At 35.4% G+C, this 12,526-nt stretch overlaps 1 protein-coding gene across 6 annotated transcripts in view; it reads right to left on the reverse strand.

Annotated features, from left to right (window-relative positions):
* Positions 1 to 12,526, reverse strand: part of LOC123552175 (anoctamin-4-like) — a 127,802-nt gene that overhangs the window by 54,275 nt on the left and 61,001 nt on the right. For all 6 annotated transcript variants that reach the window (XM_053541710.1, XM_053541708.1, XM_053541709.1 and 3 more), the window contains 6 exons: positions 12,367 to 12,422; positions 9,553 to 9,609; positions 8,465 to 8,529; positions 7,548 to 7,682; positions 5,039 to 5,205; positions 4,756 to 4,838 (listed from right to left, as the gene is read on the reverse strand). In XM_053541710.1, coding sequence (XP_053397685.1) covers positions 4,756 to 4,838; positions 5,039 to 5,205; positions 7,548 to 7,682; positions 8,465 to 8,529; positions 9,553 to 9,609; positions 12,367 to 12,422 — 563 coding nt within the window. The remainder of the gene's footprint in view (positions 1 to 4,755; positions 4,839 to 5,038; positions 5,206 to 7,547; positions 7,683 to 8,464; positions 8,530 to 9,552; positions 9,610 to 12,366; positions 12,423 to 12,526) is intronic.

Below are 12,526 nucleotides of genomic sequence, written 5' to 3' on the forward strand. Positions count from 1 at the left end.
GGCCGTTACAACCCATCTTATTATAATACTATCCCATCTTGTTATAATATTATGTAAATGGAACTGAACCTTCAAACCAACTTGACAGGAGCTTCTGTGCCTACCCTGTCTCGTTGAAAATGTTACTGCGTATTAGGTTTTAATTACTTAACGGATAACTTTATTTTTGTCATATTTAATTTTTGTTGTTGAGTATGTTCAGAATTGTTGGCAAGGCAGTTAAGTTCATTAACCTTCATCAGCTGGGCAGGAGCCTCAGGCGTACCCGGTCCGTTGAGGAGGTTACTTATTTTTGACATAAAAAGTTATTAATTATTTAACTTATGATCACTTTATTTTGTTACATTTGTTGTTATGATAGAATTGTTTGCAAGGTAATTATTAAACATATAGAGGAGGCAATGTGTGTTTATTTTTATTTCGAGTAATTTCAAATAATGAACTTGTTCACCTTTCAATTTGGGCAATTCCATTTATTATTCGAAGGGGTGTTCACTGAACATTTACTGACTGAATAGCAAACAGTGCAGACCATGATCAGTCTGCACAGCAGGCTGATATTGGATCTGTGCAGGCTTTGTTTTAGTCACTCAGATGTATACTTTTATACCACATGGATGCAGCCAGAGTTTTATATTCCCTCTAAACTCCAAAGACTTGATTCAATAACAAAATCATTGTTTGCAATAACTTACATCTTAAACAGATTTTTAGCTTTTAGATTTTAACGGAAACCTGTTAAACCTAGACTTCTCATTTTTACTGATTTCTCTAGCATTTATAACCCAACACATTACCTACATGTCATACCACCACAGAAACATTAGCCTTAGTCTTTGAGAACTATTGCCTTATCTAGGGCTTACACTTCATACCTCTTGGTCAGCAAGTCTAAGGAAGCTGAACTTATCAGGCAAGCTATAAGTCAAAGCAAAACACATACACAGAATTCCATGCATTTCACATTTGCCGATGGAAAATATCACATACTTTTTCACTACTACTAATTGTACAGAGAAAAAGATTTCAAATGTTACAGTTAAATTAACTGCCATGAAAGGTACACTGTTAGACAATACATGCAGTAAAAAAACTTCCACTTACACTTGCCATCTAGTATAAAGTGTACAAAAATAACATAATTTTACTAAAAATAACTAACTTTTTCAAATGATAGCACTAGGAAATGCTGGAAAAAAAACTACCTCCTTGTTTTAAACAACAGCCCCCTAATGACTGGTTTACACAAAAAGTACCCAAAATTTGCATACATGATAAAGAGGCATAACTTTTTATATATACTGTAAGTTAAGAGTTATGCAACCTGTCTTAGAGTAGTTTGATGCTGAAAACTTAGTTTAAAAACATCCAGAGAAACCTGCTAAAATGCGAAACTATCACCAAATTTCCAAGGTAAAAAGGGACAAAAATCTGCTAAAACGTAAACCAGAGTTATGAAACCTATTCTGCAAGGCCAACTCATTATGCAAAAGATATATGTAGAGTTAAATATTTCTCAAGGAAGTTTCTGAGAAATATGCAAAATTTTCATAGAATTTCTATGCTACAACCAAGCATAATTTTAATCAAATGTTAGCTAGAGTTACCTAACTTGCTCAGTGAAGTCAACTCATGATATTAAAGACTTGTGTGGAGTCTGAAAGCATTTGGCCAAGTAGTTTCTGAAAGACCTGCTTACATGCAAATCTTTTGTGACACCATGGAAACAGTAACAACAAAAACATTACTACTTGAATAATTTCAAATAGTTGAACTTAAAAAATAAAAAATAAAATAATTATACAAAAATCAATTAATTTATAAAATGTGCTTAAAATGTTGACGACAAAGAGAACAGCTATGAAACTGTAAGCTGGATAGCATTTGCAATGGTTTTATTTTTCATGATGTTCAAAAACAGGAGAAACTGCAAATAAAAAGCATCATTCACCTCCAAATGGTTCAAAGGGGGAATTCTTTAAGACATCGGTACACAGTGCTTTTTTCGCTATATAACAGAGGCTGATATTCCACTACTTCACAATTATAAAATGGCTATACAATTCAAAAACCGAAACTTCTCACGTGAATATTATTCTGTTTCTGATTGTGCATCATGGGTTTTATCCTCTCTAGGTATCTTCATTTTATATGCACTGTAGTAAAATGGTAGCTTAAGCTTGCATCTGAACTACTCGCAAGAAAATTAATGGCATACTTACATCTGAACGATAATTATTAACATAATAAAATAAGCTTTTTATAGTAAACTGTTCCATTTCACCTCTTCACTGTTTATTTATTTGTGCAAAAAATAATTCAAATACTAAATATTTGAATCTGTAGTTTAAAATTGGTTTTCACAAATGGAGTCAATATTGCGCTTTTTATTTCACAATTTTAGGGAAGTTAATGCCAAAACTTCACAATTTTAAGAGAAATCACACTTGTTTTACAAAACAAAAGGCTAGGGCCTCTTCACAATTTGGGGAAAAAAGCCCTGGTACAGGACCTGTATTCATCACAGTTTTAAGTCTGAAATACCGACACACCTCAAAATGCAAAAATTTCCTTTTGTTCCGTCACTGTTAAATTAGCACTAACTGTAATGAAACTTCGCATGAGTAATTGTTCTGCATAACAATGTTAACTGAAATTTAATCAATATAAACAAAACAAGAGCACCGCAATGTGGCACAATATACGCCCAAAGGTATGACCCCTTAAGTGTGACCTTGACCTTGAAGCCAGCCATCCAAAACATGCGCTCTGCACGTAGTCTCGATGTGGTGAACATTTGTGTCAAGTTTCTTCGAAATCCTTCAAGGGGTTCAAGAGTTACAGAGCGTACATGAAATTGCTAACATACGGACAGACACCGGTGTCATAACATAATATGCCCTCTTCAGGTGTATAATCATAGTGTACTGAATAGTTGTAGTGTCAGACTTGAATTGCTAATGAATACTGGCCCTGTCTGGTAAAATACCCAACCTCCAGCATGTCCATATAACATAATAGATGAAAATAAACAGTAAACAAAACAAGAGGGCCATAATGGCCCTATATCGCTCACCTGTTATCATTGCACTTAAGGACAAGAAATTGAAGAAATTTAACCAAAAAGAAAAATAAAATCAAGTGACCCCTGGGGCGGGGTCAATTTTGACCCCAGGTGTCATGATTTAAATAAATTTGTAGAGGTCCACTAGGCAATGCTACATGTGAAATATCTAAGCTCTAGGTCTTCTGGTTTATTTTTAGAAAATTTTTGAAGATTTTCCTATGTAAAATCAAGTGACCCCTGGGGCGGGGTCAATTTTGACCCCAGGGATCATGATTTGAACAAATTTTGTAGAGGTCCAATAGGCAATGCTACATGTGAAATATCTAAGCTCTAGGCCTTCTGGTTTATTTTTAGAAAATTTTGAAGATTTTTCTATGTACAATCAAGTAACCCCATGGGGCGGGGTCAATTTGACCCAGGAGGTCATGATTTGAACAAATTTTGTAGAAGTCTACTAGGCAATGCTACACGTCAAATATCTAAGATCTAGGCGTTCTGGTTTATTTTTAGAAATTTTTTGAAGATTTTCCTATGTACAATCAAGTGACCCCTGAGGCGGGGTCATGTTGATCCCAGGGATCATGATTTGAACAAATTTTGTAGAGGTCCACTAGGCAATGCGACATGTGAAATATCTAAGCTCTATGCCTTCTGGTTTATTTTTAGAAAATTTTTGAAGATTTTCCTATGTAAAATCAAGTGACCCCTGGGGCGGGGTCAATTTTGACCCCGGGGTCATGATTTGAACAACTTTAGTAGAGGTCCACTAGGCAATGCTACATGTCAAATATCTAAGCTCTAGGCTTCTGGTTTTTGAGAAGAAGATTTTTAAAGATTTTCCTATGTAAAATCAAGTGACCCTTGGGGCGGGGTCAATTTTGATGATTTGAACAATCTTGGTAGAGGTCCACTAGGCAATGCTTCACACCAAATATCTAAGCTCTAGGGCTTCTGGTTTTTTGAGAAGAAGATTTTTAAAGTTTTTCCTTTCGGTTGCCATGGCAACTAGAGTTCTGTATGGAATTCGATTCTTTGAATAATTTTGAAAGGGGGTCACCCAAGGATCATCCCCGTGAAGTTTGGTGTAATTTTGTCCAGTGGTTTTCAAGAAGAAAATTTTTTTAGGAATTGTTGATGGACGACGCACGACGGACATCAAGCGGTCACAATAGCTCACCTTGTCACTTCGTGACTGGTGAGCTAAAAAAACGTAGTGTAAAAAATGAATCTTAAACTGTCTTTTAATTAAATAAACAAGGCCTTTGTATTGTTTGTGATCAGATTTACCACTGTTCTGAGCTCAGATACACAGGACTCTGAACACCAAAACAGCTAAATAACCAAGCATCAAAATGAGAATCCCTGGTATATCTGACAATAAACCATAAGAAGGCTTTGATAATTATTCTGATTTTAACATGCTCAAAAAAATATTGTGAAAAAAAAATTAATATATACTGATCAACATTCATCATGTGGTAACTAACCTGAAGTCATGTCAAAAATTTATGTCAAAATGGTTTCTCACTAATTTGTCTGTTAAACCCGTTCTTTATTGCAAAACATACAAATCTTAAGACTGAAAACCTTTAATTCCTATCTTATCAGTCTTTTTCTTGAATGAAAATGTGAAAGTTTTGCCGTGTAAGAGCCTGTTATGAAGTGAACGATGTAAAGGTTTAGATTACCTCTTCCATCTCAAAGTCGGCTGTATCCCAGTCGTACTCTATTTCATTCTGTTTCCTCTTCCAAAAGTCATGGAAAAATGAAGCTGAAACACATAAAATTTTATTGATATAAAATAATACAGAAGATGAGGCAATATATATATCTATATGTATCTGAATATATATTCTAATATGACAAATAATGCTTTAATCATCACAATGATATTATGGTGACATCACATCGACGTGATATTTAGTGCCATGTATGCATCGAGAAGCAGCTAAATAATGTAAACAGACTTACCCCAAAGAGCCATGAAGCATGCAAATGCCACTGTGGCTGGGTTGTCAAACAGGTAGGTAGCTCGTGAGTATGAACAACTTTCCTGGAGACGCCAGTATGAACATCTGTTATCACACAGAGGACACATAGTCAGGTTGCCTGCCTTGTTAATGTCACATATCTCATTCCTAAAACATAACAAAAATACAGAAATAATGTAATTATTGTCACTTCTTTAATATTTGTCATGATTATTCCTTTACATGACATAATTAATCAGACCTAAAACATGCTTTATACCATGAAATCATTTGGCATAAAGTTTCATGGTTTTGCATGAACAGCTGTTTTGTGAGGACTGGAACTGCGGATTTCAAATTTAAAAGATAAAATACAGTGGAATACAAGCATCTCTAGCTTCAGCAACTGGGCTCATTCAAGTAATTCATGTTATCCACGGCCTTTTTTTAACTATATGTTCTATATTTGGATTGCTTAAAACCCTGTATAAATCGAGTATTCTTCTCAACCCCTTGCAAACTTGAGTGATTGAAGTTTGACGGTATATGTTAAGTTTTTAATCCACTGGGAATTTAATTTTGTGGACTTCTGATGTAACCACAGAGAATTAAGATTAATACCCACAATTATGAGTTCTTAGCACATAAAGCAGATATTTCTTAATTAACTTTTTTTTGTTGCGTTTATTTTTTATTTGTTTTTGGTAAAAAAAGCTGTAAACTTATTGACATGTATTTTTGAAGCATCTGAAGCATTTCAACTTTTTAAAATTATAAACGAAATTTTTGTTCTGCATGTGTATGCAGATTTTCATTCCTGTGACATCTTAGTTTCCTTGGCAAAAAAATTGTAGTTTGAACCAATCTGCATAAAAATCACTAAAATATGAAACTGAACATGGTTCAACTTTCAAAAATTACACACTGGCCATTGATTTATCAGATCAAATGGTTCCGGTGAATTTTACACCAAATGAGTAGACGAAATGAAACATTTCCTGTCTTGTAAGTACAATGTATGATTTGATTTCTACTCAAACACCTCTATTCAGTCTGATGGGGTAAGAAGGTTTTTGTTAGTTTTTGAGAATATCGCATCATATACAGTGCTTATTGGGATTTAGAAATATTTAAAAACTTAATATTAAAGTTGCTGCTTCTATAGAGAAAGCAAGCGTATTTTCATAGAACTACAGTTGACTCTCGTTGGCTCGAACTCGAAAGGTCCGTGAAAATGAGTTCGAGAGATCGGTAGTTCGAGCCATCAGTATGGCGGCCATCTTTGTTTATATACGGAGCTATCGTGAAGTATGTTCATGGCGTGTAAATTGTCAGGAAAAAAAAAAATAATAATTAAATATCATTTTTATTAAATAGATTTTCACATGCATATTAACATTTTCATCTAATAACAAATATAGCGTCGAACAATATACAATATATAAGAAATAAGATTATGACCAGACCATGGGTTCTAGCAAACAAGGCTATTCGAGGGATCTGGGTTTGAGCCAATGAGTGTCGACTGTATTTGGGGTTTCTCAAATATCGTCCGCAATGCAATGCATTTCCAAGTCTGTCACTCTGCTACAATCAAGTGGATACCATTCTTCTGTTTATAACATACCAAGCCTTATCCCTTATAAAAATAAAAATGAAACAAGAGGACAAGATAGGCTTAAGATGCTAACCTGAGGAGGGCTGCGTCTTTTAGACCCTGCTTCTAACAACTTTGGTGAACAGTCATTAAGCAGGTCATCAAAAGTTTTTTCAAATATATTCCCAACCTCTAGCTTTGATAAAAGCCACCTATTAACCAATGCTGACAATAGGTGTACCCAAACTAATTATATTGAACTGAAACTGTGACCTTGACTTTACTGACCATATGCAATACCAAACTCCATCTCTATGCAAGCTACCTATATACCAGGTTTCATTGCAATAGGTAACTTCTAACTCAAGTTATTGAGTGGAAACCAAAAGCTGATGCTGCCTGCCAGGCTTCGCCCGCACGGCCCAGCCTTACGCCATTCGCCAATCTAATACCCAGTTTTTTTTGAAAACCTGGTCTAAGACATTTTACAGGCACAATAATTTCTTGATCCCAATAAGCACTGAATTTAATGCAATATTCCTAAACACTGACAAAAATCTCCTTCCCCTGTCTGACTATAAAGATGTATTTGAGGAAACAGCACAAACCTCACACATATTGCTAAGAAACGGTTCAAAAGTGCTCCCACTGTTTTCATTTGATTCGATATATAAAGGATACATATTTGCCTACCTTCATACTTACAAGGCAAGAAATGTGTCAGTCTGTCCACTCGTTTGGCATATAATTCACAACTCAATGTTCGAACCATCTGACCTGATAAAGCTATGGCCAGTGTGAACTACAGATGCTTTAAATGATCATTACAATAGTTTATTTTATTTATGTGATCTGGATAATTAAACACTCAAATGACTAAAATGATTTCAAAACATTTATAAATAACACTTACGTGATGGTATCATCAAACATAGTTGCTACACCATAGATAAATGCCACCAATCCAACAACTGAAGCTGGTACCAACATAGTTGTATAGAAACCAAGCCAAGCAAAATATATACCAATTTTCTCACCAAAATAGCTCCTAAAAATGAAATAAACATACATGTAGTGTTACATAAGGCACACAAACACTTTTTAGCTCGACTTTTCAAAGAAATAGTGGAGCTGTTGCACTCGCCTTGACGTCGGCGTCGTTAAAAGTTTTTGGTTAAAGTTTTTACTGGCAAAGCCTACTTCAGAGTCTAGCACTGAGAGAAGTCACACATGCTGTCTTACAGACAGCGTTTGTTTGCTTATATGGTGACTTTTCACTTAAAATGGTGGAGGATGAAATCAAGAGTCTCATGGCATTATTTTTATATGGGCGGGAACCTGGGTGAAACAACAAAATGTTTGAAACCCAAATGGATGACTTCCTCACAGGAAAGACTTTTACATCTCAATGAAGGTTTCATTCACATCAGGGAGGGTCGAGTGAAATGATGGACAAGTGATTTTATCTCACATTAATATATAATTGTATAATATTACAAGCTTACCATTTACAGGACAAGATGAAATGAGCCGCACCATGAGAAAAACAACATAGTGCATTTGCGACCAGCATGGATCCAGACCAGCCTGTTCATCCACCAAGTCTGGTCAGGATCCACGCTGTTCGCTTACGGTTTCTCTAATTGCAATAGGCTTTGAAAGCGAACAGCATGGAGCATGGATCCTGACCAGACTGCGCAGGCTGGTCTGGATCCATGCTGGTCGCAAATGCATTATGTTGATTTTCTCACGGCGCGGCTCAAATAGCGCTCTTTGCAGGCAAAGAGGATCATAATTATTCACTATTGTAACATACAAAAACTTATTTACCTGATTTTATCAAGAGGCTGGTATTTGTACCATGACCTTGGCCGTGCCCATATCTCATACAGTAACTGAAATATTTCAAAAACAGAATTGGTCACTTTAACAAAAGTATACAGGCTATATCTTTTCAAATATGTGAAACTCTCCCCATATGTATAAAGCAAAATCACTGGATTTTGTCGGCATAAAATTTTGTTGCTTAGCTCAAAAATAGAAACATAAATTTGCTTGCTCACCAAATTTAATTTCACAGAGTGACAAAATTGAGTTACCAGCATACTAACTACAGAGTTTCAGCAAATAATGTATGAAGGGATAATCATGTTTTTTGTGATATAATATCTGCGGAGGGATTGGCTGTAGTACCTGGGCCAATTTATCATAGCAGATAATGTAAATGTAAATGTCTAAAAATAGTAATCGCATTACTATGTCAATAAACATTCATTTTCACAAACTTGTTTTAGTATGTTATATGGCTCTAATTTGTTTACATTTAGCAACAGAATGCACTGCACTCACCCATCCCACCCCACCACCTGCTTAGCTCAATATGAAGCGCAGATCTACGGATTGCGGGGTTGTGAGTTTGATCCTTGGGCAAAGTGTATGTTCTCAGTTACAATTTGATAAAGGACAAAAGGACAGTGAGTCTGAATTCATTTGTCCTCCACCTCTGATTTATGTGGGGAAGTTGGAAGTTATTAGCTGAGAACAGGTTTGTTCTGGTACAGGATCAAGAAACACTGGTTAGGTTAACTGCCCGCCGTGATATAACTGAAAATATGTTGAAAAATGGTGTTAAACCAAAACAAACAAATAAACAGAATGTACATAATGTATATATGTTTTAACAACACTTTCAAAGCATCACATGAATGATAAGCATATAATGATAATGATCAGAGCAGGAAAACTTTTCTTACACCCATTATACTGCACAGCATGCAATCTCAGGAAACACCTAAGTTATGCTTTAATGTACTTTTTCAGAAAAATATGAAATCATTTATTTCAGACCGAGTATCACTGGAAATTATGTCAACATTTTTTCCTAATATTTGTAAGGACTACACATAGATTATACATACATGTCTGTCATTGCGCTTTCCTCTTGTCAATATTGAGTGTTCACTGATATATTTCCCCTGAAATACAGAAAATTGAGTAGATTCAAACAGGAAATAATACAACCTCTGTTACCTTCACCTCTGAAGAGTGGGTACCTCGATATTTCTCATTACAGATCTGGTGCAGCCGTTCTGCGCATGCTCGGAAGTGATTATCAATTTGAGCACACGGCAAAAATACGCAAATTATGGCATGTCCGCACACAATTAGTGTATAATATACTTACTAAAGGTTCGAGTTAGTATCACCATGGTTACAAAATATATACATTAAGATAATTTTCTTTCAAATTGCTTGAATCCGGTATATACCGGAGTCTGTAATATATCACAGGCGCACCAGATCTGATTTTAGTCACAGCCGTACCTCTATACTTATAGGCAGGTGCTGTCTTTCCCACTTCACTCTCTGGAGTCTTTACAATATTATTATATATACAAACAAAAAAAGACATAAATTTTGGTATTGTATCCAACAGGGGTAATCACCTAAAATCTTTGTAGAATACTGAGGTTGACCGAGATAATAACAAAATAGCCATGATGACTCTCTATCCCTCACTTGAGTTTCACAGCTCATATTACATTTTGGTAGAAAATTGTCAAACAAACATTTTCTGCCAAAAATCACTTTAAAACTGTCCTGCAGATTTCAAGATTTTCGAAGTTTTTCCATAAACTGAGAGAAAGCAAGCCTCTGCCCAACAGCCTTATACTGACATAATAAAATGGCTTTAACAAAGTTAGAACAGGATCATTCAAAGAATCATTTCTAGATCCAATTTGAGGTTTAGGACTATTTTAAGTTCTGTGGGCCATGTCTTCTACAAATCTGAATTATTTGAGTTATCTTGGTAGATTGTTACTAAAAGACTATTTCTGTGTAACAATTTCAAAATAGAACCTTCGCTTACGGTGTTGTTTGAAGATTTTTTTCTACTTTTAGCTACAGTTGTCTTCCTATTTGACCAATTGGACTACACTTGAACCATCTTGTAATGGGTAAAGTAAGAAACATTTGTGTGAAATTATTGTACAATTGGACCAGCAGTTTCTTATGAGAATGAATTTTTAATTTTCCACTTATACATATATAGAAAAGTGACCACACCCTGTGGCAGCCATGTTCTTTGACAAAATATTGGATCAATTTGAACAATCAGGATCTCCCAAGGAATATTTCTTTGCAAAAAGCAAAAAAAAACAACAACAGATTTATAGATTATCTGAAGCCATTATCTACATTGTATATAATGTATCTAAATATCACTAATTCTATAGACTTCTGTAGCCCAATACCTAATTTCATGGTAGTTTAGGTCAGGGCTTCAGAAATTGCCGGTTTGTCGGTTTTGGACCGATTTTTGACTTTTCAGACCGATTCATGAAGTGAAAAAACGAAAAAAATCGGTCCCGTAAAAATGGAGAAAGGTATAAATTTCGGTCTGATATCTCAATACACCATCTACTGCCAAGCAGGAAATTGTTGGTCGCACCCTCAGATAATCAATAAACGTGTCAAACAGTCTGATTGTCACTTTGATAATCGGTCCGTAATTAGCATGTGACGCAATCAGTGCTAGCGCGGCACATCCTTTAATGTTTGCAGACAGCCGACTGCAATGTATTAAACATTTTTGACTGGTTTCCAAATATGTCTGACTGGATCCAAATCATTTCGACTGGGATCCACTTCTTTTATTTAAAATCCGACGGATGGTTTATTTCAAAAGGCTATGTTTGATCACGGTAAAAAACAAATGGTCACTGCATTTAATCAAAGAGCTATAATTGTACATTATAGGTCTTTGATTGAATGAGACATCACACGGAAAACCAATCAAAATATTTTTTATAATTACTTGATTTGAAAAAATTACAAGATTCATTTGTTGGGGCTCCAGTTGAAACAAGTGCAGAAAATCGTCTTTGCAACCTGACTGTGCAAAAAAGAAAAAGAAAAAAAAATGGACTGGCAAACACGAATGATAAAGAAAACCGGAGTGGTGCTGTTTATCAAATCGGTCTTTTAAAAAACGTTTCAAAATGAAATTTTGTTTACATCAGAAGAGAACATATAACTTCATAAAATGTAGTTGCTTACTAAGTACAACATAACTGAAATGAAATATCTGTGGCCAACATGCGTGACCTTTTGGTACTATACATGAAGGAAATTCGATCTCAGCATTCATATAACGTACACATTCGGTCCGCGGCAGAGTATTCTTAAAATACTGAGACTGTTTAGCAGAGAATATGTGTCGTGTAATTGTATTTTATAGAATTCCGTCAAAGAATGAGGAAACATCACAAAGTATCTGCCGTGTATACGGTACCGGTCACGTGCTTTGGCTTTTAGACTAGTTTCGCACACGGTGTCAATGCCTCGGTAATTTTATCCTTACAAGTATTTTCTCGGAAAAAAATCGAAATTTAAACAAAGTAACAATCACACATAACACTGAATAACTGTCTTCATTGTATGGAAACACGCGGTGACCGGTAACTCAGTTTTAATGCATGACATGATTATATCTTTACTCTATCACGTTTTACAAAATATGTAATATTGGGAATGCAGTGGTTGGGTAGCGCCGAGGTCAGGATTTTCGTTTCGGACCGATTGAGTTATCAAAATTTCCGGAGCCCTGGTTTAGGTAGATCGATACATGCCATTTACAAAGCAGAAAGTTTTTTCATATTTTCAAGGTCCATGTAGTAAGAATGTTTACGAATTAATCTTGGTCTAGTTGATGTCACTATCATACTTACATCATGGAGAGGATAGGCAGCACTGTATGAACCATTCGCCAACAATTTCTTGATTCCTGAAAAGCAAATAAGCAGGAAATGACACAAGTAAGTGAAGAATTCTCCCCAACTTGTCTGCCCTTGCTTGTGACCTTGGAGGTAAAAACCTGACCTGACTAAT

Source organism: Mercenaria mercenaria, chromosome 4, assembly GCF_021730395.1.
Source record: "Mercenaria mercenaria strain notata chromosome 4, MADL_Memer_1, whole genome shotgun sequence".
Taxonomy (NCBI): domain Eukaryota; kingdom Metazoa; phylum Mollusca; class Bivalvia; order Venerida; family Veneridae; genus Mercenaria; species Mercenaria mercenaria.